Source organism: Anomaloglossus baeobatrachus, chromosome 11, assembly GCF_048569485.1.
Source record: "Anomaloglossus baeobatrachus isolate aAnoBae1 chromosome 11, aAnoBae1.hap1, whole genome shotgun sequence".
Taxonomy (NCBI): Eukaryota; Metazoa; Chordata; class Amphibia; order Anura; family Aromobatidae; genus Anomaloglossus; species Anomaloglossus baeobatrachus.
In genome coordinates this window covers 104,310,822-104,337,830 of record NC_134363.1, presented here as the reverse complement: position 1 = coordinate 104,337,830, position 27,009 = coordinate 104,310,822, and the positions used below count along the sequence as shown (strand labels likewise).

At 50.6% G+C, this 27,009-nt stretch overlaps 1 protein-coding gene across 1 annotated transcript in view; it reads right to left on the bottom strand.

Moving 5' to 3' along the window:
• IFT46 (intraflagellar transport 46) overlaps nucleotides 1-27,009 on the bottom strand; it is a 95,654-nt gene that overhangs the window by 7,136 nt on the left and 61,509 nt on the right. Inside the window, exons 9-10 of the mRNA XM_075329114.1 lie at nucleotides 13,975-14,041; nucleotides 13,833-13,893 (exon numbers count right to left, since the gene is read on the bottom strand). Coding sequence (XP_075185229.1) covers nucleotides 13,833-13,893; nucleotides 13,975-14,041 — 128 coding nt within the window. The remainder of the gene's footprint in view (nucleotides 1-13,832; nucleotides 13,894-13,974; nucleotides 14,042-27,009) is intronic.

Here is a 27,009-nt window from a genome sequence, read left to right as displayed (position 1 = left end):
CGCAGCATGTCAGTGTTCAGTGACGTCGGCACTCTTGCCCAGTATACACAGCAGAGCGGATGAGAAGCCTCAGCTGTGTTGCTGAAGCCACTGTATCACCAGCAGGACCGGTCTGAGACCACTATGTGCCAGCAAAGAATGGTGTCCGGCACAACAGGCAGGTAAGTAACAACTACCTACTGCTAATGTTTGGGCACACACTTTAAAAGTGATTGTCTTTAGTTGATAAATGGGTAAAATTGCAAAGGGTTTATAAAAAAAAAAAAACCCAAAAAAACAGATTTTTGTGTACTCACCGTAAAATAGTTTTCTCTTGGCCATCATTGGGGGACACAGGACCATGGGGACACAGGACCATGGGTGTTATGCTGCCTATCCATAGGAGGACACCAAGTAGATGCAAATGCATAGCTCCTCCTCTGCAGTATACACCCCCTGGCCGGGCCAGGCAACCTCAGTTTTAGTACACAAGCAGTAGGAGAAAAAAAAAAAAACAGTAAAAACTTCTCAACAGAGGAACATGAGAAAAGAAGAGTCATAACCAAATAAGGTACTGAGAGAACCAAGACCCAACAGGGCAACAGGGAGGGTGCTGTGTCCCCCAATGATGGCTAAGAGAAAACGATTTTACGGTGAGTACACAAAAATCCGTTTTTCTCTGACGCCTCATTGGGGGACACAGGACCATGGGACGTCCTAAAGCAGTCCATGGGTGGGAAACATAAAAGAAGACAACACAACCCAAGGACTAGGAACCAGTCCCAGACAGCCTGGAGCGCCTACTGAGAGAAGTGCTCTACTGCAGTTTGCAGAATTTTCCTACCCAGATTTGCCTCAGTTGAAACCTGGGTATGGACTCTGTAATGCTTTGAAAACGTATGTAGGCTAGACCAGGTCGCAGCCTTACACACCTGTCCCACTGAAGCCTGATGCCGAATGGCCCACGAAGCGCCAACTGCTCGCGTGGAATGAGCCCGCAGCCCACTAGGAATGGGCTCGAGTTGCAAGCGGTAGACTTCCTGGATCGCAGAGCGAATCCAGCGAGCCAGAGTCGCCTTTGAAGCTAAAAAAAAAACAACAAAAAGCCAGCACTAAATGTGCACTTCAGCACTAACAATTCCAAACTGTACTTATTATAAAAATTTTGAGATTTTTGGCAATTTCTTGAGCTGCCTCGCCACGTCACGGCAAATCTCATTTGAGGCAGTCCTACACTAAAATATTTTTATAAAATGTGCCATACGGCCTCACATATGAATAGTAGAACTGCTCTTAGCAGCACTCACCTGGTCTATTTCAATCCCGTACCCATGACTGAGTCATGGCTGTGGGCTGGACAGGTCCAAGCAAATGCTGCATGAAGTAAATAGCCTGTGGACAAAGCCTGATGACTTAATGTGAACAGTCACCAACCGCCAAAATCTAGACAGATGGAATACATCATACATTACTTCATGCAGCATTTGCTTGGACCTGTCCCGCCCACAGCCATGACTCAGTCATGGGTACGGGATTGAAATAGACCAGGTGAGTGCTGCTAAGAGCAGTTCTACTATTCATATGTGAGGCCGTATGGCACATTTTATAAAAATATTTTAGTGTAGGACTGCCTCAAATGAGATTTGCCGTGACGTGGAGAGGCAGCTCAAGAAAAATTGCAATTTTTTGCCAAAAATCTCAAAAAATTTTTATAATAAGTGCTGAAGTGCACATTTAGTGCTGGCTTTTTGTTTTTTCTTCATTGAATTGGCTGGCTTTTTGTTTTTTCGCCTTTGAAGCTGCCTGTCCCTTCTTAGGCCCCTCAGGAATGATGAACAAAGAGTCCGTTTTCCTAAAGGGAGCAGTCCTGGATATGTAATATCTGAGAGCTCTGACGAGGTCTAACGAATGCAGAGACCTTTCCACCCTATGAACCGGGTGTGGACAAAAGGAAGGCAGAACAATGTCCTCATTCAAATGAAACGGGGTAAGAACCTTTGGAAGGAAATCCGGAAGGGGGCGCAGAACCACCTTGTCCTGGTGAAAGATCAGAAAAGGCTCGCGGCAAGAGAGTGCTGCTAGCTCCGAAACCCGTCTGATGGACGTAATTGCCACCAGGAATGTTACCTTCCAGGACAGAAGAGCAAGGGAGGATTCCTTGAGGGGTTCAAAGGGAGACCTCTGGAGACCGTCCAGAACGAGGTTGAGGTCCCATGGTTCCAGCGGCCGTTTGTATGGGGGAACTAGCTGGGAAACGCCCTGGAGGAAGGTCTTGACTTGCGGTTTTTGAGCCAGGCGGCATTGGTAGAAGATTGAGAGCGCTGAGACCTGCCCTTTAAGGGAACTGAGAGCCAACCCCGCTTGCAAGCCAGACTGTATAAAGTCGAGAATTCTGAGGATGGCCAGAGGCATAGGCTGGACGTTAGTTTCCCTGCACCATGAAAGGAAGATTTTCCACGTACGGTGGTAAATACGGGATGAAGCAGGCTTTCGGGCGCTGATCATGGTGGAAATAACCGCGGGGGAGAATCCCGCTCTTGTTAATACCCAGGTCTCAATGGCCATGCTGTCAGCTTCAGGGCTCTGGAGTTCTGATGGGAAATGGGCCCTTGGGTCAGCAAGTCTGGGATGTCTGGAAGGCGCCACGGTGCGTCTGAGCATTTGTACTTATTCGGCGTACCAGGCGCGGCCTGGGCCAGTCCGGTGCTATCAGTATCACCGGGACTCCCTCTGCCTTGATCTTCCTGATTACCCGTGGCAGCAGGGGTAGAGGTGGAAATATGTAAGGCAGGCAGAATTGGTGCCAGGAGCAGACTAGAGCATCCGCGCCGATGGACTGCGGGTTGCGTGACCTGGCTATGAACGCGGGTACCTTTGCATTCAACCTTGAGGCCATTAGGTCCACGTCTGGTGTGCCCCAGCGAGTGCAGATGTGTAGAAATACATGTGGGTGGAGAGACCATTCTCCGGCGGCCAGGCCTTGGCGACTTAGAAAGTCTGCTGCCCAGTTCGGTATGTGTACCGCTGATATCACTGATCCCGACGATTCGGCCCAGCTGAGGATCTTGTGGGCCTCGAGATAAGCCGCTTTGCTGCGGGTGCCCCCCTGCCGATTGATATAGGCTACAGCTATCGCATTGTCCGATTGGACTCGAATATGACAACCCGCTAGCAGAGGGCAGAACGCCCTGAGCGCGAGGAAGATCGCGCAGAGTTCCAGGATGTTTATGGGTAGGAAAGACTCCTGGGGCGTCCAACGTCCTTGAGCAGTGTGGTGCCGGTACACTGCTCCCCGTCCGTGGTCAGGACCAGCCAGTTCACTGGGAGAAAAGATCTCCCCTTCGATAGGGATGAGGACCGAAGCCACCAGCGGAGTGCGTACCTGACTGAAGGCGTCAGGTGAAGATGTCTATCCAGGGAGAAGGGGCTCTTGTCCCAGGCCGCTAGAAGGGCTAGCTGCAGTGGGCGAAGGTGCAGTTGAGCAAAAGGGTACTGCTTCCATAGCTGCCACCATCCTGCCGAACACTTTCATGCTGAATCGAATGGAGCGAGACGGAGGACGTAGAAGGCAGCGTACCGCTCGTTGAAGAGCGATCGCCTTGTCCTGAGGGAGAAGGATCAAGCCCCGACGGGTGTCCAGGGACATGCCCAGGAAGGTGAAGGATCGTGATGGGATCGGGGATGATTTGTCCAGATTCACTAGCCACCCTAAGCGGGATAGGGTGTCCACAGTGATCTGTACGCTGGTTGAGCAGTCGCGGAAGGAGGGGGCCTTGATGAGGTCGTCCAAGTAAGGGAGAACGACTACTCCCCTGGCGTGAAGGACGCTCATGGCGGCCGCCATGACTTTGGTGAAGACCCTTGGTGCGGTGGCAAGACCGAAGGGTAGAGCTTCGAATTGAAAGTGGGAGTCCTGAATAGCGAAGCGGAGGAACTTTTGGTGATCTGGGGCGATCCGTACGTGCACATGTTTGTTTAGGTGTTTGAGGTCCAGGATGGGTCGAACTGACCCATCCTTTTTGGGGACCACAAAGAGGTTGGAATAAAAACCCCCGAACTTCTCGTCGTCTGGGACAGGTATTATCACTCCTGCTGTTTGGAGCGAGTGGATTACTGAGAAAAAAGCTTTGCGTCGTTTTTGAGTCTTTGGGGGGTTTAAGAGAAAGAACCGACTCGGGGGTCGGGTCCGAAATTCTATGTGGTAACCGGAAGACACAAGGTCTCGCACCCATTTGTCGTCTGAGGCGACAGCCCAGATGTGATGAAAAAGCCGCAGTCGACCTCCTACAATGAGTGTGTCTTCCGGGGCGCCGAAGGAGTCATGAGGGGGGAAAACGTCGTGGCCGAGTCTCCCTAGTCCTGGACTTTTTCGGTCTAGGCTGCCATGACGAAGTGGGTTTCGGGGATAGCTAAGAAGGTCGGTCCCTGCGTAGTCCGCGACTGGTGGCAGGGACAGCACGGGATGTCGACCAACCAAATGAGTTCCGAAAGGAGCGGAACGAGGACTGTGGACGTCTGGTGAAGGACGTCCTGGACTTCAGCTGGGGGAGGGAGGTACTCTTTCCTCCCGTGGCGTCAGAAATGAGCTTGTCCAGACATTCACCAAACAATCTGTCTGGAAAAAGGGAAGGCCCGTGAGAGACTTCTTGGAGGCAAAGTCCACTCGCCATTGTCGGAGCCAGAGAGCTCTACGGATGGCTATGGTATTTGAGGCGGCAAACGCTGCGCAGGTAGCAGCGTCCATAGAGGCCTGCATGAGGTACTCCGCCGCAGCGGCAATTTGAGCTGTTACCTCTGTAAAGGTATGAGTGAAATGGGATTCCTCAAGCGAAGTGTTAAGGGATTCTGCCCAGACCGAGATCGCCTTTGTGACCCACACAGCGGCAAAGGAGGGCGAGAGGGAGAAACCCGCAGCCTCAAAAGCAGAGCGGGCGAGGTGTTCCACCTGTCTGTCTGTCGGGTCCTTCATGGAGGAACCATCGGGTAAAAAGAGGAGCGTCTCTGTGGTAAGGCGGGAGACCGGGGGGGTGGGGGTGTGCAGGTGAGGCAAAAGGGTACCAGGACTCCATGAGTTTTCGGTTACCGAAGCGCCTGTCAGGCTTCTCCCTTTGCTTTGTGAGGATATCCTGAAACTCTGGGTGATCAGCGAAAACCTTTTGGGGTTTCCTTGCCCTCTTAAAGGAGACCGCATGGTCAGTGGTAGTGGATGGGGGATCCTCCACATGCAGAGTTTGGTTGATTCCTGCTATAAGGGAGTCTATTGCAGTTTGATCATCTGGGGAGGCTGAAACCAAGGAATCCTCTTGGTATAAACAGCATTCTCCCTCCTCCAGCTCTTCAGAAGCCGTGGAGCGTATGGGAGAGCCTGCCCTGTGTGCTCCCAAGGGAGAGCCCGCTGGAGACACCCGGCAGTGTGCTCTTTTCCTGATCCCTGCAACCGGTGAAGCATGTGCCCGGATTACCTCAGAAGGATCCTCCATAGGGGTATCCTCAGGCTGCGTTCCGTCCAGGGACCCAGGGTGTGGAGGACGACATTGCATAGCCAGCACCAGGTTCTGTGACAGTTTTTCCATGGATTGGGACAGAAACTGTACCCATTCCAGTGGGCTGCGAGCCCTAGGCTCTGGGCTGACTGTTGCGGCGGTGGTGGCAGGGGGATCTTGGGGGGCTTTAGGGGCACAGGACTCACAGAGAGAAGAGGTGTGTTTACGTGGTAGCTCAGCGTGGCAGGCAGTGCAGGCTGAATAATAGACTATGTGGGCCTTAGCACTCTTAGTGCCGTTAGAATTCTGCATGTTCCTAATAGGAGTATGCCAGGAGAGGGAGCAATGCTCAGCAGAGCTACAAGTGAAGCAAGCACCTCACCAGAATCAGCCGATGGCCCTGCCCTCAGGAAGGATGAAGCTCTATTGAGATCTTCGCACGCTTTCCTGGGGGGCGGGGCTTATCGTGGCCGCAGGGGGCAGGGCTTAGCGCTAAAAGAGCGCGAAGATGAAGTCAGTGTGCCCCCCCCCTGCTGTGAGTAGTAAAAAATGGCGGGAAGGGAGCTTCTGATAGTTTTCCTCCCTCTCCCTCCAGTCAGCACACAGCTTGTCACTGGTGGTTATCAGCCGGCTTTTCTGCTAGAGCAAATAAACAGAGCAAATAAACAGCCCGAGTCCCTGAGCCCTGGGCCCTCCCCCTGCCACTGGGAAATTATCTGCAGGACTTTCTGCAAACAGGAATGACTTCCCCCCTCCTCCAGGCAGCAAGCTAGAGAAAAGTTAACACTGTGTGTGCAGGATCCTTGGGGCTCTCTTCCTTGCACTCAGCAAGGGACTTTCTCATAATAAATACTGTTAATGTCCTGGGAGCCTTCACTGCAGCATCTTTTCTCCCTTTGTCTGGGAAACCAGTCAGGGAGGATCTCACCTTAAACACTGCTTCAGTCCAGGAAGTGAAAATAGCAGAGTCAGCTTGCTGTGTCCGGTCACACCGCTGCCATATTCAACTCAGAGCCTGCAAAGAGGGGCTGAGGAATTGGGCTATAGGGGCACAGGCCTCTACCCTGGGCTTTGGAAAATCGGTGTCTGTGGAACCTGTCGTCCAGCCCAGGATCCAGCGTCGCAGGAGGGGGTACGAGGAGGCGACACTCCACGTTCCCCGCCCGTTCATGGTAGTGGGAGATCGGTCCTAAAAGGAAACAGTCGCCCTCAAAAAATAACAAACCTTGAAAGGAAGTGCCTCCTACAGACACCAAGCTAAAACGGAGGTTGCCTGGCCCGGCCAGGGGGTGTATACTGCAGAGGAGGAGCTATGCTTTTGCATCTACTTAGTGTCCTCCTATGGATAGGCAGCATAACACCCATGGTCCTGTGTCCCCATGGTCCTGTGTCCCCCAATGAGGCGTCAGAGAAATAATATCAACTTTGCAATTTACCCCTGTTCTCAGAAAGAGTGGGATTTATTAGAGGGCGTGTACAGCTCGTTTCTTAGCTTTCTGGCCTACCCTGCAATTCCGCCCTGGCTGGGTACCTAGGCAAGGAGAGTGTGGCACGAGCAGCCTATGTGTTATAGCCTGCTCACACCACTCTGAAGCGAACCAGATCACTGGATCTGTCCAGCTTCAGATGCCCTGCACTTCTGCCATGCTGCAGAGGAAACCTGCCTTTGTTAGCCTCCTTGGAGAGTGCTCAGTCCGGACCAGAGCCATCATGCCATTGGTCTGATATCAATCTTCACTGCCCCCGGCAAAACAGGGAGCTGGAGGTCGGAAGCGGGGCACTCCGGAGGCTGCAGCTTGCGAGAACCTCTTTAAGATGAATTCAACCAATTTTCCTTAAAAAGGTAGAAGCCACATATCCTGAAACATGTACTGTTCACCTCCCAATAGCTTAAACAGTCGTGGCTCTGCTTACTGTAAATGGATATTATCACAGAGAGCACATAATATACAAAGGTCTCCCAGGAATTTTATTTTTCTGTCACCCATTTTCAGTTTTTTCGCGTGGGGTTTCTTCAGTAAGTAAATGGTTTTAGCATGATATACACCATATTCCAAATTATTATGCAAATTGGATTCAAGTGTCATAGCGATTAATTTTTATATTTTTTACAATGAAACTCATTGATGGTATTGTGTCTCAGGGTTCTTTGGATCACTGAACTCAATCTCAGATACCTGTGATAATTAGTTTGCCAGGTGAGCCCAATAAAAGCAAAACTGGATGCTCCACAATATTAAGCAGGCCACAGTTTTCAAGTAACATGGGGAAGAAAAAGGATTTCTCTGCTGCCGAAAAGCATCAAATAATGCAATGCCTTGAACAGGGGAGGAAAACATTAAATATTTCACGAAAATGTAAGCGTGATCATCGTACTGTGAAGAGATTTGTGGCGGATTCAGAGCACATACGTGTTCGTGCTGTTAGAGGCAGAATGAGGAAGGTTTCTGCCAGGCAAGTTCATCGGATTAACCCCATAAGGACGAAGCCAGTTTTGTCCTTAATGCCCAGGCCATTTTTTGCAATTCTGACCAGTGTCCCTTTATGAGGTTATAACTCTGGAACGCTTCAACAGATCCCGGTGATTCTGACATTGTTTTTTCGTGACATATTGTACTTCATGATAGTTATAAATTTAGAACGATATTTTTTGCTTTTATTTGTGAAAAAAATCGGAAATTTGATGAAAATTTTGAAAATTTTGCAATTTTCAAACTTTTAATTTTTATGCCCTTAACCCAGAGAGTTATGTCACACAAAACAGTTAATAAATAACATTTCCCACATGTCTACTTTACATTAGCGCAATTTCTGAAACAAAATGTTTTGGGGTTAGGAAGTTAGAAGGGGTCAAAGTTCATCTGCAATTTCCCATTTTTTCAACAAAATTCACAAAACCATTTTTTAGGGACCACATCACATTTGAAGTGACTTTGAGAGGCCTAAGTGACAGAAAATACCTAAAAGTGACACCATTCTCAAAACAGCACCCCTCAAAGTACTCAAAACCACATCCAAGAAGTTTATTAACCCTTCAGGTGCTTCACAGGAACTAAAGCAAAGTGGAATGAGAAAAGCAAACAATAAAATTTTACCCAAAATGTTGCTCTACCCCAAATTGATTCACTTTTAGAAGAAATAACACAACAAAATGAACCCCAAAACTTGTTACCCACTTTCTTATGAACGCGCCAATACCCCACATGTGGTCAGAAACCTTTGTTTGGACAAATGGGAGGGCTCGGAACAGAAGGAGCAATATTTGAATTTTGGAAAGCAAATTTGGCTGAAATAGATTGCGGGCACCATGTTGCATTTACATGTCCGCTAAGGTACCTAAACAGCAGAAACCCCTCACAAGTGACACCATTTTGGAAACTAGACCCCTTAAGGCTTCTATCTAGGGGTATAGTGAGCATTTTGGATCCACAAGTACTTCACAGATTTTGATAACGTTACGTTGTCACATTGAAAATTTTCATTTTTTTCTCAAAAATGTTGCTTTAGCATCAATTTTTTCACTTTTTCAAGAGGTAATTCCAAAAATTTGACCCCAATGTTTGTTACCCACTTTTTTATGAGCGCGGTGATACCTCACTTGTGGTCTGAAACCTTTGTTTGGAGAAATGGGAGGGCTTGGAACGGAAGGAGCAATATTTGAATTTTGGAAAGGAAATTTGGCTGAAAAAGATTGCGGGCACCATGTCGCATTTGGAGGACCCCTAAGGTACCTAAACAGCAAAAAAACACCACAAGTGACCCCATATTGGAAACTAGGCCCCTCAAGGAATTTATCTAGATGTTTGGTGAGTACCCTGAACCCCCAGGAGCTTTACAGAAGTTTATAACGTTGAGCCATGAAAATAAAAAAATAAAATTTTACCACAAAATTGTTACTTCAACCAGGTAGCTTTTTTTTTCACAAGGGTAACAGGAAAAAAATCACCATGAAATTTATTGCGCAATTTCTCCTGAGTTTGTTGATATCTTGTATGTGGTGGAAATCAACTGTTTGGGCACACTACAGGGCTCAGAAGAGAAGGAGTGCAGTTTGACTGCAAAATTGGCTGGAATCAATAGCGGACGCCATGTTGCATTAGGAGAGCCCCTGAGGTGCCTAAGCAGTGGAGGTCCCCCACAAGTGACCCCATTCTGGAAATAAGACCCCTCAAGGCTTTAATCTAGGTGTATATTGAGCATTTTGAATCCACGAATACTTCACAGAATTTGATAAGCTTAGGTTGCCATATTGAAATTTTCATTTTTTTCACAAAAATGTTGATTTAGCGACACATTTTTCACTTTTTCAAGAGGCAACAACAAAACGTGTACCCCACAGGTTGTTATCTAATTTCTTGTGAGCGCAGGGATACCCCACATGTGGCCAAAAACCTTTGTTTGGATAAATGGGAGGGCTTGGAATGGAAGGAGCACCATTTGAATTTTGGAAAAGTTGAAGTAAATTGCGCGCACCATGTCACATTAGCAGGGCCCATTGGGTACCTATACATCAGAAACCCCCCACAAGTGACCTCATTTTGGAAACTGGACCCCTCAAGTATTTTATTCAGGAGTATAGTAAACATTTTGAATCCACAGGTACTTCACAAAAATGTTGCTGTAGCAACAAATTTCTCACTGTTAAGGGGGCTTTACACGCTGCGACATCGCTAATGCGGAGTCGTTAGGGTCACGGAATTGGTGACGCACATCCGGCCGCATTAGCGATGTTGCTGCGTGTGACACCGATGAGCGATTTTGCATCGTTGCAAAAACGTGCAAAATCGCTCATCGGTGACATGGGGGTCCATTCTCGATTATCGTTACTGCAGCAGTAACGATGTAGTTCGTCGCTCCTGCGGCAGCACACATCGCTATGTGTGACGCCGCAGGAACGAGGAAGCTCTCCTTACCTGCCTCCCGGCCGCTATGAGGAAGGAAGGAGGTGGGCGGGATGTTCCGGCCACTCATCTCCGCCCTTCCGCTTCTATTGGGCGGCCGCTCAATGACGTCACTGTGACGCCACACAGACCGCCCCCTTAGAAAGGAGGCGGTTCGCCGGTCACAGCGACGTCGCCGGGCAGGTAAGTATGTGTGATGCGTCTGCGCGATGTTGTGCGGCACGGGCAGCGATTTGCCCTTGTCGCACAACAGATGGGGGCGGGTACCCACGCTAGCGATATCGGGACAGATATCGCAGCGTGTAAAGTAGCCTTTAGGCTACGTGGCCATGATCCAGCGACACGGCGTCTAGTACCCAGTGTCAGCCTCCTGCAGAAATGTGAGTGTTGTCCACGGGAGAACGCAGCTGCCCATGCCCACGATTTGGGTTCAGGCTGCTGTGGACTTTAGCTCTATTCTACCTGCAAAGAACACTCATCTCCGCAGCATAAATTGACATGCTGAGGCTCGGGAAGCTGCGCCACAGGTCGATTTATGCTGCGGAGAAAAGAAACAGTGGGCACGGGATTTCTAAAAATCCTGCCACTGTGCTTCTACTGCACAACGCAGCGTTATGGACGCAGGGAAAACACTCTGCGCCCAAAACGTTGCAAACCCTGATTGTGGGCACATAGCCTAAAATGCTACAATGGATGAATGGATAGATGTCAAACATATATAACGTCCCACCCCCCTGCATATTCTAAGCTGGCGCCCTTTAGTGCCTTTCATGTGACACTAAAGGATGCCTAGCCTTGTATTTAGCCCAAAAAAAAAAAAAAAATAATTAAAATAAATGACGTGGGGTCCCCCCTATTTTTGATAGCCAGCTAGGGTAAAGCAGACAGCTGTAGCCTGCAAATCACAGCTGACAGCTTCACCTTGGCTGGTGATCAATTTGGAGGGGTCCCCAAGCTGTTTTTTTTTTTTTAATTATTTATAAATAAATAATTAAAAAAAAACAAACAAACGTGGGGTCCCCCCAAATTAGATCACCAGCCAAGGTGAAGCTGACAGCTGGGGTCTGGTATTTTCAGGATGGGAAGAGCCATGGTTATTGGACTCTTCCCAGCCTAAAAATAGCAGGCCGCAGCCGCCCCAGAAGTGGCGCATCCATTAGATGCGCCAATTCTGGCGCTTCGCCCCAGCTCATCCCGCGCCCTGGTGCGTTGGCTAACTGGGTAATGAATGGGGTTGATACCAGGTGTGTAATGTCACCTGGCATCAAGCCCAGCAATTAGTTATGTCACGGAGTCTATCAGATACCCGACATAACTAATTGACAGTAATAAAAAAAAAATTGACAACAAAAAAAAATTTATTTGAAAAAACACTCCCCAAAACATTCCCTGATTGACCAATTTATTGAAAAGAAAAAAAAAATCCACTGTAATCCATTTGGACGTCCCACGTCGCCTCTGGACCTTCTAGAATATGGGGGACACGTTCAGGGAACGTATCCCCCATTTTCTAGGAGGGCAGACCCTCCATTTGAGGAGAGTGGGTGCAAAGAATCTGCACCCACTCTCCCCGGGTCACAGCTGCAGACTCTGTGCAGCAGCAGCCAGCGTCCTGAACACAGGAAGCTGACAGCTGCGCTCTGCACATGTGACCGGAGTCTGCAGAGAAGGAGCCGGAGGAGGGGGCCACGGGGGATCAGCGCTCCGGTATGTATGACACCGGGGGACACCGGGGGACACCAGGGGGAGGGTAGGGGGGGACCCGGCAGGGCCTAGGGAGCAGGTTTCTGTCGCATGTGTTATGGCACATACGACAGAAACCATAGGAACACTGTAAATGCGGCCGGCGCGCTGCTGTGCTCTCCGATGCGCGCGGCCATCTTGGATTTTCGGGAGGGGGTTGGGGGTCGGGGGGGGCACTTTGGGGATACCGAGGGGACCGGAGGGAACCGGGAAAAAGATTTATCTCCCATCTGGCATGTTTGATCATGCCAGATGGGAGATAAATGATTTTTTACCGGCGCGGTCATTTACTATAACTTGATGATCGGTATACGGTGTATACCGGTCATCAGGTGAGCGGGGACCGGAAAAACCGGCCCGAATCATGATCTCCAGGGTCTCAGCTACCCCCGGCAGCTGAGACCCCGGAAATTTTCTGACTCTGGGGGGCGCTAGATCCTTTTTTCCGACCGCCGTTTTAAAACGGCAGAAAGGAATAAGTACCCTTTTTTAGTGCCGTTTTAAAACGTAACGCGGTCGTAATGGGGTTAAGAGAGCGGCTGCTAAAAAGCCATTACAAACTAGCAAACAGATATTTGAAGCTGCTGGTGCCTCTGGAGTCCCTCGAACCTGAAGGTGTAGGATCCTTCAAAGGCTAGATGTGGTGCATAAACCTACTATTCGACCACCCCTAACCAGTTCTCACTAGCAGAAATAGTTGTAGTGGGCCCAGACATACCTGAAGACTACATTTTCAAACAGTCTTGTTTACTGGTGAGTGTCGAGCAGCCCTGGATGGTCCAGATGGATGGAGTGGTGGATGGTTGGTGGATGGCCACCGTGTCCCAACAAGGCTGTGACGTCAGCAAGGAAGTGGAGGAGTCATGTTTTGGGCCGGAATCATGGGGAGACTTCTGGTACGCCCCTTTAGGGTTCCTGAAGGTGTGAAAATGACCTCTGCAAAGTATATAGAGTTTCTGACTGACAACTTTCTTCCATGGTACAAAAAGCAGAAACGTGCCTTCAGGAGCAAAATCATCTTTATGCATGACAATGCACCATCTCATGCTGCAAAGAATACCTCTGTGTCATTGGCTGCTATGGGCATAAAAGGAGAAACTCATGGTGTGGCCACCACCTTCACCTGACCTCAACCCTATAGAGAACCTTTGGAGTATCATAAAGCAAAAGATCTATGAGGGTGGGATGCAGTTCACATCAAAACAGCAGCTCTGGGAGGTTATTCTGACATCATGGAAAGAAATTCAAGCAGAAACTCTCCAAAAACTCACAAATTCAATGGATGCAAGAATTGTGAAGGTGATCTCAAAGAAGGGCTCCTATGTTAACATGTAACTTGGCCTGTTAGGATGTTTTGGATTTAAATAGCTTTTTATTTCAGTGAATGTGACCTCCTAATGCTGCAAAATCCACAAATGAGCATTTTCAGTTCTTTAAAACATAGAAAATGTTTAGAAACTCTACTGTGCCTAATAATTTGGAACAGTACATTGAGGTGTTTTTTTTTTTTGTTTTTTTTTTAACTCTGAGGATTACTGTTATCATTGGGAGGTTTCTTCAAAAAAATTAGATGTATACTCCAACGGGTGATGACTTATTAGACTGACTGTCATTTGCACCGACCATTTAGGAAAATCAGAAAAAAATATTTTCATAATAATTTGGAACATGGTGTAGATGATTTACTCTTCTTACATCAATATGATTGGAGAAATATCTAACTTACCCAGTATCATATCGATATAAGTGGGAAGATCACAGTCCAGTTCCGCAGTTGGCAGACTTATCTGGTAAGGTCAGAATATAAGGTGGGATTAGAATAGTAGTTTCTTTCAGTCTCACACAGATTTCAATAATGACCATCTCACCTTTCCAAGGCATTCCTCAATCTCTGGAGGCCATTCCTGCATCAGGGTTTCCACTTCGGGCATTGGTCTAGGGACAAATAAAAAAAAAAAAAAAAAGGAGGAAGATTGTTAACTATACACAGGGAGGAAACTAAATGCACACTCCTGTATGGACACTGCCTGGGTAGCAAATGATACATAGGTAAATTGTTAGAAAATTCCCTGGAACAATAACCACCAGATCATCACACTAGTGCATTTTAACAGAATGTGGGGTGCGAGTTTAGTGCATACAATGTCCAACCTGAGCATCTCACAGATGGATACGTATATTCTATTACACATGTATTAAAAGGAACAGGCGAGCCGATCCACGGCCAGCATGTATCAGGAGCTGGCTGTATGGGTTCATCCAGGTACGTAGCAGTTTGTTTCAGAGAAAAACATTTTAACCCCTTAACGACCCATGATGCACTGGGTACGTCATGGATCATGTGTTGTTAATCCCCGCCCCCTGCCGTGGGCAGGCAGCACCGATCCGCGCACATATCAGCTGTTTTCAACAGCGACATGTGTGCCTGCTAGTCGCGGGTGGAATCGTTTCCATCCGTGACTATTAACCCCTTACATCTCGCTGCCAAAATCTGGCAGCGAGATGTATATGCGCGCCGCCATTATTCTGAATTACCCCGCCCCCATCGGAAGTCACGTGACATTACCATGTGACTTTCGGTAGTTGCCATGGTAGCACAGGGTCATGTGATGACACCTGTAGCTAACATGAGTCATTTACTCTCAATGCCAGAATACAGCCGGCATTGCAAGTAAAGCAGCATATCTGCAGATCTTCGCTCTGTAGCTGTGATCTGGAGATATGGCAGAGCGATCGGATTGCTGATTGCTATAGCCCCCTAGGGGGACTAGTAAAATAAAAAATAAAAATAAAAAAGTTAAAAAAAAAAAAAATTAAAAAAACCTAAAAGTTCAAATCACCCCCCTTTCACCCCATTGAAAATTAAAGGGTTAAAAAAATAAAAAATACACATATTTGGTATCGCCGCGTTCAGAAATACCCGATCAAAATATAAAATCAATTAATCTGATCAGTAAATGGCGTAGCGGCAAAGAAGGGAATTTTGTTTACTTACCGTAAATTCCTTTTCCTCTAGCTCCTATTGGGAGACCCAGACAATTGGGTGTATAGCTTCTGCCTCCGGAGGCCACACAAAGTATTACACTTTAAAAAGTGTAACCCCTCCCCTCTGCCTATACACCCTCCCGTGCATCACGGGCTCCTCAGTTTTGGTGCAAAAGCAGGAAGGAGGAAACTTAGAAATTGGTCTAAGGTAAATTCAATCCGAAGGATGTTCGGAGAACTGAAACCATGAACCAAAAGAACAATTCAACATGAACAACATGTGTACACAAAAGAACAACAGCCCGAAGGGAACAGGGGCGGGTGCTGGGTCTCCCAATAGGAGCTAGAAGAAAAGGAATTTACGGTAAGTAAACAAAATTCCCTTCTTCTTTGTCGCTCCATTGGGAGACCCAGACAATTGGGACGTCCAAAAGCAGTCCCTGGGTGGGTAAAAGAATACCTCAATAAAAAGAGCCGAAAACGGCCCCCTCTTACAGGTGGGCGACCGCCGCCTGAAGGACTCGCCTACCTAGGCTGGCATCTGCCGAAGCATAGGCATGCACCTGATAGTGTTTCGTGAAAGTGTGCAGACTCGACCAGGTAGCCGCCTGACACCTGCTGAGCCGTAGCCTGGTGCCGCAATGCCCAGGATGCACCCACGGCTCTGGTAGAATGGGCCTTCAGCCCTGAAGGAATCGGAAGCCCAGAAGAACGGTAGGCTTCAAGAATCGGTTCCTTGATCCACCGAGCCAAGGTTGACTTGGAAGCCTGCGACCCCTTACGCTGGCCAGCGACAAGGACAAAGAGCGCATCCGAACGGCGCAGGGGCGCCGTGCGAGAAATGTAGAGCCGGAGTGCTCTCACGAGATCTAACAAGTGCAAATCCTTTTCACATTGGTGAACTGGATGAGGGCAAAAGGAAGGTAAGGAGATATCCTGATTGAGATGAAAAGGGGATACCACCTTAGGGAGAAATTCCGGGACCGGACGCAGAACCACCTTATCCTGGTGAAACACCAGGAAGGGGGCTTTGCATGACAGCGCTGCTAGCTCAGACACTCTCCGAAGTGATGTGACTGCCACTAGGAAGGCCACCTTCTGCGAAAGGCGTGATAGAGAGACATCCCGCATCGGCTCGAAAGGTGGTTTCTGAAGAGCCGTTAGCACCCTGTTAAGATCCCAGGGTTCCAGCGGACGCTTGTAAGGTGGGACTTTGTGGCAAACTCCCTGCAGGAACGTGCGGACCTGCGGAAGCCTGGCTAGACGCTTTTGAAAAAACACGGAAAGCGCCGATACTTGTCCCTTGAGAGAGCCGAGAGACAAACCCTTGTCCATTCCGGATTGAAGGAAAGAAAGGAAAGTGGGTAAGGCAAACGGCCAGGGGGTAAAACCCCGATCAGAGCACCAGGATAAGAAGATCCTCCAAGCCCTGTGATAGATCTTGGCGGACGTTGGTTTCCTGGCTTGTCTCATAGTGGCAATGACATCTTGAGATAACCCTGAGGACGCTAGGAGCCAGGACTCAATGGCCACACAGTCAGGTTGAGGGCCGCAGAATTCAGATGGAAAAATGGCCCTTGAGACAGCAAGTCTGGTCGGTCTGGGAGTGCCCACGGTTGACCCACCGTGAGGTGCCACAGATCCGGGTACCACGACCTCCTCGGCCAGTCTGGAGCGACGAGGATGGCGCGGCGGCAGTCGGACCTGATCTTGCGTAACACTCTGGGCAGCAGTGCCAGAGGAGGAAATACATAAGGCAGTCGAAACTGCGACCAATCCTGAACTAATGCGTCCGCCGCCAGAGCTCTGTGATCCTGAGACCGTGCCATGAATGCCGGGACTTTGTTGTTGTGCCGAGACGCCATGAGGTCGACGTCCGGCGTTCCCCAGTGGCAACAGATCTCTTGAAACACGTCCGGGTGAAGAGACCATTCCCCTGCGTCCATGCCCTGGCGACTGAGAAAGTCTGCTTCCCAGTTTTCTACGCCCGGGATGTGAACTGCGGAGATGGTGGAGGCTGTGGCTTCCGCCCACAGCAGAATCCGCCGAACTTCTTGGAAGGCCTGACGACTGCGTGTGCCACCCTGGTGGTTGATGTACGCGACCGCCGTGGCGTTGTCCGACTGTATGCGGATCTGTCTGCCCTCCAGCCACCGATGGAACGCCTTTAGGGCTAGATACACTGCCCTTATCTCCAGAACATTGATCTGAAGGGAGGACTCTGTCGGAGTCCAGGTTCCCTGAGCCCTGTGGTGGAGGAAGACCGCTCCCCACCCTGACAGACTCGCGTCCGTCGTGACCACAGCCCAGGATGGGGGCAGGAATGATTTTCCCTTCGACAAGGAAGTGGGAAGAAGCCACCACTGAAGAGAGGTTTTGGCTGCCAGTGAAAGAGAGACGTTCCTGTCTAGGGACGTCGACCTCCTGTCCCATTTGCGGAGAATGTCCCATTGAAGTGGACGCAGATGAAACTGCGCAAAGGGAACTGCCTCCATTGCTGCCACCATCTTCCCTAGGAAGTGCATGAGGCGCCTCAAGGGGTGTGACTGGGTCCGAAGGAGAGAGTGCACCCCTGTCTGCAGCGAACGCTGTTTGTCCAGCGGAAGCTTCACTATCGCTGAGAGAGTATGAAACTGCATCCCGAGGTAAGTCAGTGATTGGGTCGGTGTCAATTTTGACTTTGGGAAATTGATGATCCACCCGAACCTCTGGAGAGTCTCCAGAGCAATGGTCAGGCTGTGTTGACATGCCACCCGGGAGGGTGCCTTGACTAGGAGATCGTCTAAGTAAGGGATCACCGAGTGGCCCTGAGAGTGTAGGACCGCCACCACGGATGCCATGACCTTGGTGAAGACCCGTGGGGCTGTCGCCAGGCCGAAAGGCAGTGCCACAAACTGAAGGTGTTCGTCCCCGATGGCGAAACGCAGGAAGCGTTGATGCTCTGGTGCAATCGGCACATGGAGATAAGCATCCCTGATGTCGATTGAGGCTAGGAAGTCTCCTTGGGACATCGAGGCGATGACAGAACGGAGAGATTCCATCCGGAACCGTCTGGTTCTCACGTGTCTGTTGAGCAGTTTGAGGTCCAGAACGGGGCGGAATGATCCGTCCTTTTTTGGCACCACGAACAAGTTGGAGTAAAAACCGCGACCACGTTCTTGAATGGGAACGGGAATCACAACTCCTTCTGCCTTCAGAGTGTTCACCGCCTGAAAAAGTGCATCGGCTCGCTCGGGGGGCGGAGATGTTCTGAAGAAACGAGTCGGAGGACGAGAGCTGAGCTCTATCCTGTAACCGTGCGACAGAATGTCTCTCACCCATCGGTCTTGGACATGTGGCCACCAGGCGTCGCAAAGAAGGGAATTTTGTTTACTTACCGTAAATTCCTTTTCTTCTAGCTCCAATTGGGAGACCCAGACAATTGGGGTGTATAGCTTCTGCCTCCGGAGGCCACACAAAGTATTACACTTAAAAGTGTAAAGCCCCTCCCCTTCTGCCTATACACCCCCCGTGCCTCACGGGCTCCTCAGTTTTGGTGCAAAAGCAAGAAGGAGGAAAAGTTATAAATTGGTTTAAAGTAAATTCAATCCGAAGAAATTTCGGAGAACTGAAACCATTGAACATGAACAACATGTGTACACAAAGAACAACAGCCCGAAGGGAACAGGGGCGGGTGCTGGGTCTCCCAATTGGAGCTAGAAGAAAAGGAATTTACGGTAAGTAAACAAAATTCCCTTCTTCTTTGTCGCTCCATTGGGAGACCCAGACAATTGGGACGTCCAAAAGCAGTCCCTGGGAGGGTAAAGTAAAACCTCGAAATAGAGCCGTAAAACGGCCCCTTCCTACAGGTGGGCAACCGCCGCCTGAAGGACTTGCCTACCTAGGCTGGCATCTGCCGAAGCATAGGTATGCACCTGATAGTGTTTCGTGAAAGTGTGCAGGCTCGACCAGGTAGCTGCCTGACACACCTGCTGAGCCGTAGCCTGGTGCCGCAAGGCCCAGGACGCACCCACGGCTCTGGTAGAATGGGCCCTTAGCCCTGAGGGAACCGGAAGCCCAGAAGATCGGTAGGCTTCGAGAATAGGTTCCTTGATCCACCGAGCCAGGGTTGATTTGGAAGCCTGTGATCCTTTACGCTGGCCAACGACAAGGACAAAGAGTGCATCCGAGCGGCGCAGGGGCGCCGTACGAGAAATGTAGAGTCTGAGTGCTCTCACCAGATCTAACAAGTGCAAATCCTTTTCACATTGGTGAACTGGATGAGGACAAAAAGAGGGTAAGGAGATATCCTGATTGAGATAAAAGGGGGATACCACCTTAGGGAGAAATTCCAGAACCGGACGCAGAACCACCTTGTCCTGGTGAAACACCAGGAAAGGGGCTTTGCATGACAGCGCTGCTAGCTCAGACACTCTCCGAAGTGATGTGACTGCTACTAGGAAGGCCACTTTCTGCGAAAGGCGTGAGAGAGGAATATCCCTCATTGGCTCGAAAGGTGGTTTCTGAAGAGCCATCAGCACCCTGTTCAGATCCCAGGGTTCTAACGGCCGTTTGTAAGGAGGGACTATGTGACAAACCCCCTGCAGGAACGTGCGTACCTGTGGAAGTCTGGCTAGGCGCTTCTGAAAGAACACAGAGAGCGCTGAGACTTGTCCCTTAAGGGAGCCGAGCGACAAACCTTTTTCCAATCCGGATTGAAGGAAGGAAAGGAAAGTGGGCAAGGCAAATGGCCAGGGAGAAAAACCCTGATCAGAGCACCAAGATAAGAATATCCTCCACGTCCTGTGGTAGATCTTGGCGGACGTTGGTTTCCTAGCCTGTCTCATAGTGGCAATGACCTCTTGAGATAACCCTGAAGACGCTAGGATCCAGGACTCAATGGCCACACAGTCAGGTTGAGGGCCGCAGAATTCAGATGGAAAAATGGCCCTTGAGACAGCAAGTCTGGTCGGTCTGGGAGTGCCCACGGTTGACCCACCGTGAGGTGCCACAGATCCGGGTACCACGACCTCCTCGGCCAGTCTGGAGCGACGAGGGTGGCGCGGCGGCAGTCGGACCTGATCTTGCGTAACACTCTGGGCAACAGTGCCAGAGGAGGAAACACATAAGGGAGTTGAAACTGCGACCAATCCTGAACTAAAGCGTCTGCCGCCAGAGCTCTGTGATCTTGAGACCGTGCCATGAATGTCGGGACCTTGTGGTTGTGCTGGGACGCCATTAGGTCGACGTCCGGCATCCCCCAGCGGCAACAGATCTCCTGAAACACGTTAGGGTGAAGGGACCATTCCCCTGCGTCCATGCCCTGGCGACTGAGAAAGTCTGCTTCCCAGTTTTCTACGCCCGGGATGTGAACTGCGGATATGGTGGAGGCTGTGGCTTCCACCCATAGCAGAATCCGCCGGACTTCCTGGAAGGCTTGCCGACTGCGTGTTCCGCCTTGGTGGTTGATGTAAGCCACCGCTGTGGAGTTGTCCGACTGAATTCGGATCTGCTTGCCTTCCAGCCACGGCTGGAACGCCTTTAGGGCAAGATACACTGCCCTTATCTCCAGAACATTGATCTGAAGGGAGGACTCTGGCTGAGTCCAAGTACCCTGAGCTCTGTGGTGGAGAAAGACCGCTCCCCACCCTGACAGGCTCGCGTCCGTCGTGACCACAGCCCAGGATGGGGGCAGGAAGGATTTCCCCTTCGACAGAGAAGTGGGAAGAAGCCACCACTGAAGGGAAGCCTTGGCTGCCCGAGACAGGGAGACGTTCCTGTCGAGGGACGTCGACTTCCTGTCCCATTTGCGGAGAATGTCCCATTGAAGTGGACGCAGATGAAACTGCGCAAAAGGAACTGCCTCCATTGCTGCTACCATCTTCCCTAGGAAGTGCATGAGGCGCCGCAAGGGGTGTGACTGGCCTTGAAGGAGAGATTGCACCCCTGTCTGCAGTGAACGCTGTTTGTCCAGCGGAAGTTTCACTATCGCTGAGAGAGTATGAAACTCCATGCCAAGATATGTCAGTGATTGGGCCGGTGTCAGATTTGACTTTGGAAAATTGATGATCCATCCGAAACTCTGGAGAGTCTCTAGAGCAATGCTCAGGCTGTGTTGGCATGCCACTTGAGAGGGTGCCTTGACAAGCAGATCGTCTAAGTAAGGGATCACCGAGTGTCCCTGAGAGTGCAGAACTGCTACTACTGTTGCCATGACCTTGGTGAAGACCCGTGGGGCTGTCGCCAAGCCGAAAGGCAGTGCCACGAACTGAAGGTGTTCGTCCCCTATGGCGAAACGCAGGAAGCGCTGATGCTCTGGAGCAATCGGTACGTGGAGATAAGCATCTTTGATGTCGATTGATGCTAGAAAATCTCCTTGGGACATTGAGGCGATGACGGAGCGGAGCGATTCCATCCGGAACCGCCTGGTTTTTACATGTTTGTTGAGCAGTTTTAGGTCCAGAACAGAACGGAAGGATCCGTCCTTTTTTGGCACCACGAACAAGTTGGAGTAAAAATCGTGACCCTGTTGCTGAAAAGGAACAGGGATCACCACTCCTTCTGCCTTCAGAGTGCACACCGCCTGAAGAAGAGCATCGGCTCGCTCGGGGGGCGGCGATGTTCTGAAGAACCGAGTCGGAGGACGAGAGTTGAACTCTATCCTGTAACCGTGAGACAGAATGTCTCTCACCCAACGGTCTTTTACCTGTGGCAGCCAGGCGTCGCAAAAGCGGGAAAGCCTGCCACCGACCGAGGATGCGGTTTGGGGAGGCCGAAAGTCATGAGGAGGCCGCTTTGGGAGCGGTTCCCCCGGCGGTCTTTTTAGGACGTGACTTAGACCGCCATGAATCGGAGTTCCTCTGATCCTTCTGAGGCCTTTTGGACGAGGAGAATTGAGACCTGCCCGCGGACCGAAAGGACCGAAACCTCGATTGTACCTTCCGTGGTTGAGGTCTGTTTGGTTTGGACTGGGGTAAGGATGAGTCCTTTCCCTTGGATTGTTTAATGATTTCATCCAATCGCTCACCAAACAGACGGTCGCCAGAGAATGGCAAACCGGTTAAGAACTTTTTGGAAGCAGAGTCTGCCTTCCATTCACGTAGCCACATGGCCCTGCGGACTGCCACCGAATTGGCGGATGCTACCGCCGTACAGCTCGCAGAGTCCAGGACAGCATTAATGGCGTAGGACGCAAACGCCGACGCCTGAGAGGTTAAGGACACCACTTGCGGAGCAGACGTACGTGTGACTGCATTAATCTGCGCATGACAAGCTGAGATAGCTTGGAGTGCCCATACGGCTGCGAATGCTGGAGCAAAAGACGCGCCGATAGCTTCATAGATGGATTTCAACCAGAGCTCCATCTGTCTGTCAGTGGCATCTTTGAGTGAAGCCCCATCTTCCACTGCAACTATGGATCTAGCCGCCAGTCTGGAGACTGGAGGATCCACCTTGGGACACTGAGCCCAGCCCTTGACAACCTCAGGGGGGAAGGGATAACGTGTATCCTTAAGGCGCTTGGAAAAACGCTTATCTGGACAAGCTCGGTGTTTCTGGACTGCCTCTCTGAAGTCAGAGTGATCCAGAAACGTACTCAATGTACGCTTGGGAAACCTGAAACGGAATTTCTCCTGCTGAGAAGCTGACTCCTCAATTGGAGGAGCTGGGGGAGAAATATCCAACACCTGATTGATGGTCGCTATAAAGTCATTCACTATGGCGTCACCTTCAGGTGTATCTAGGTTGAGAGCGGCATTAGGATCAGAATCCTGATCTGCTACCTCCGCTTCATCATCCAGAGAGTCCTCCTGCTGAGACTCCGAACAGTGTGATGAGGTCGAGGGAATTTCCCAGCGAGCCCGTTTAGGCGGCCTGGGACTGCGGTCCGTGTCAGAGACCTCACCCTGGGACCTATGGGTCACCCCAGGAGCACTTTGCTGCTCCAACTGAGGGGGGCCTGTGGTCAATGATTGAACAGTGCCCGTGGCCTGAGTCACCGGTCTGGACTGTAAGGCTTCTAGTATCTTAGCAGACCATTTATCCATACTCTCAGACAGTTTGTCAGCAAATACTGCAAACTCCGTCCCTGTCACCTGGACAGTGGTAGCAGGTGGTTCCACCTGGGCCACCAGTAGCAGAGGCTCCGGCTGAGTAAGTGCCACAGGGGCCGAGCATTGCACACAATGAGGATCGGTGGAACCTGCCGGTAGTATAGCCGCACATGAGGTACAGGTTGCAAAGTAAGCCTGTGCTTTGGCACCCTTGCTTTTTGCGGACGACATGCTGTTGTCTCCTCTGAGTACAATCCAGGAGGGTATATAGCCAAAAATCAACAGTGCGACCGTACAGTGTAAATGTATAGCATATAAGTATATTATATATATATATATATATATATATATATATATATATATATATATTATATATATATGTACACTTCGGCACTCAGTGGGGCCAGCACCCAGGTGCTGCTTACCGACCGCTCAAAGCGGTTGTGTGATCACCAGATTCCCTTGCCTGGGCCTCCCAGAGCCTTGTTGTCTCTCCTCTCCAGCGTCAGAAGTGCTGACAGGAATGGCTGCCGGCGTTCTGTGGGGAGGAGGGGGCCGTGGGCGTGCCCTAGAAAGTGCGGGAATCTGATGCCCCACTGAGCTGAGTGAGGGGGGAGGAGGATACAGAGTATGCTCCAGCCCTCAGCGCTGACGTCCTGTGCAGCGTCCCGCCCTTCCCCTGACTGGCAGGCCTGGGGGCGGGAATATGCGATACTAGGCCGCAAAAGCCGGGGACTAAAGTTATAAGCGCGGCCGGCAAATAAGCGCGGCCGGCGCGGTAGTCCCCGGCGCACTAACACACCCAGCAGTGCTGCAGTGTGTATGGCACAAGCGCTCCATGCGCGGTCCCCCAGGGGGACACAGAGTACCTCACAGTAGCAGGGCCCTGTCCCTGACGATACCCGGCTCCTGTCCAGCAGATTCCCCAGGGGCTGCGGAGGGAGCACGGTCTCAGTGCCTGGAGACCGATTAGGATCCCACTTCACCCAGAGCCCATTAAGGGATGGGGAAGGAAAACAGCATGTGGCTCCTGCCTGTGTACCCGCAATGGGTACCTCAACCTTAACAGCACCGCCGACCAGAGTGGGGTGAGAAGGGAGCATGCTGGGGGCCCTGTTATGGGCCCTCTTTTCTTCCATCCGACCTAGTCAGCAGCTGCTGCTGACCAAGATGTGGAGGTATGCGTGGATGTCAGCCTCCTTCGCACAAAGCATGAAAACTGAGGAGCCCGTGAGGCACGGGGGGTGTATAGGCAGAAGGGGAGGGGCTTTACACTTTTAAGTGTAATACTTTGTGTGGCCTCCGGAGGCAGAAGCTATACACCCAATTGTCTGGGTCTCCCAATGGAGCGACAAAGAAAGTGGGAGAGCCTGCCACCGACCGAGGATGCGGGTTGGGGAGGCCGAAAGTCATGAGGCCGCCTTGGAGGCGGTTCCTCCGGCGGTCTTTGGAGGACGTGACTTAGACCGCCATGCAGAAGAGTTCCTCTGGCCCTTCTCTGACCTGTTGGACGTGGAGGATTGGGACCTGGCTGAGGGCCAAAAGGACCGAAACCTCGATTGAATTTTTCGTTGCTGAGGTTTGTTTGGTTTGGACTGGGGTAAGGACGAGTCCTTTCCCTTGGATTGTTTAATAATTTCATCCAATTGCTCGCCAAACAAACGGTCGCCAGAAAATGGCCGAAAAACGCACTCCGTGTACGTTTGGGAAACCTAAACTGGTGTTTCTCCTGCTGTGAAGCCGACTCCTCTATAGGTGGAGTTGGGGGAGAAAGATCTAGCACCTGGTTGATGGACGCTATAAGGTCATTTACTATGGCGTCCCCTTCGGGTGTATCAAGATTGAGAGCAACGTCAGGATCAGAGCCCTGAGCTGCGACTTCCGCCTCATCCTCCAGAGAGTCCTCATGCTGAGACCCCGAACAGCGTGATGAAACCGGGGAAGGTTCCCAGCGAGCCCGCTTAGCCGGTCTGGGACTGCGGTCCGTGTCGGAGTCCTCCCCGTGGGACCTAGGTGTCACCCCAGGAGCACTCTGCTGCGCCGACCGAGAGGGGCCTGGGGGCGATGAACTCACAGTGCCCGGGGCCTGTGTGACCGATCTGGACTGCAAGGCTTCTAGTATCTTAGCAGACCATCTGTCCATAGACTGAGCCATGGATTGTGAAAGCGACTCAGAGTTTCTCAGCCAAAACTGCAAACTCTGTCCCTGCAACCTGGACAGTGGAAGCCGGCGGTTCTACCTGAGCCGAGGGTCCCACTAGTGCCCGAGGCTCCGGCCGAGTGAGTGCCACAGGGGCCGAGCATTGCACACAGTGAGGGTAGGTGGAACCTGCAGGTAACATAGCCGCACAAGAGGTACAGGTTGCAAAATAAGCCTGTGCCTTGGCACCCTTGCTCTTTGCGGACGACATGCTGTAGTCTCCTCTGAGAGTGATCACTGAGGGTATATAGCCAAAAGCAAAACAATGCGGCCGAACACAGAAAATGTATGTGTATATGTATACTTTAATATATATATATATATATATATATATATATATATATATATATATATATATATATATATATATATATATATATATATATATATATATATATATATATATATATATATATATATATATATATATATTACACACACACATATATATATACACACATACATACATACATACATACATACATACACTTCGGCACCCTAGGGGGACCAGCACCTGGTAACCGGTGTGGCTTACCGACCGCCCAAAGCGGTTGTGTGTCCACCAGATTCCCTGCCTGGGCCTCCCAGAGCTGTAGAGCTCGTTCTGAAATCCTCCACCGGCAGAAGTGATTGTAAATATGGCTGCCAGAGCTCTCAGGGGAGGAGGGAGCCGTGGGCGGTGACTAATAAAGTGCGGGAATCTGGTGCCCCACAGTGCTCAGTGAGGGGGGAGGAGAACACCTAAGTATGCTCCAGCCCTCACTGCTGACGTCCAGTCGACCGTCCCGCCCTTACCCCTGACTGGCAGGCCCGGGGGCGGGAGTTATGGTACTAGGCCGCAGAAGCCGGGGACTAAATTTAATAACGCGGCCGGCAAACAGGCGCGGTCGGCGCGGTAGTCCCGGTCGTCACAAAAAAACAGCAGCCGCTGCAGCGTCTGTAACACAGGCGCTCCATGCACCGTCCCCATGGGGACACAGAGTACCTTATAGATGCAGGGCCTGTCCCTGATGATACTCAGTCTCCTGTCCGTCAGATTCCCCCAGGGGCTGCGGAGGGAGCCCGGTCCCAGTGAATGGTGACCGGTTAGGATCCCACTTCTCCTAGAGCCTCTAAGGGATGGGGAAGGAAAAACGGCATATGGCTCCAGCCTTTGTACCCGCAATGGGTACCTCAACCTTAACAGCACCGTCGACTTAGTGGGGTGAGAAGGGAGCATGCCGGGGGCCCTGTTAGGGCCCTCTTTTCTTCCATCCGATACAATCAGCAGCTGCTGCTGACTAAAATGGGAGCTTGAGTGAATGTGTGCCTCCTTCAACACAAAGCATAAAACTGAGGAGCCCGTGATGCACGGGAGGGTGTATAGGCAGAGGGGAGGGGTTACACTTTTTAAAGTGTAATACTTTGTGTGGCCTCCGGAGGCAGAAGCTATACACCCAATTGTCTGGGTCTCCCAATGGAGCGACAAAGAAAAAAAAATTCCAAACGCCAAAATTATGTTTTTTGGTCGCCGCAAATTTTGCGCAAAACACAAGAACAAGCGATCAAAACGTAGTATCTGCGCAAAAATGGTACCATTAGAAACGTCAGCTCGAGATGCAAAAAATAAGTCATCACTGAGCCATAGATCCAGAAAAATGAAAACGCTACGGGTTATTGAAAATGGCGCAAAACGTGCGTCACTTTTA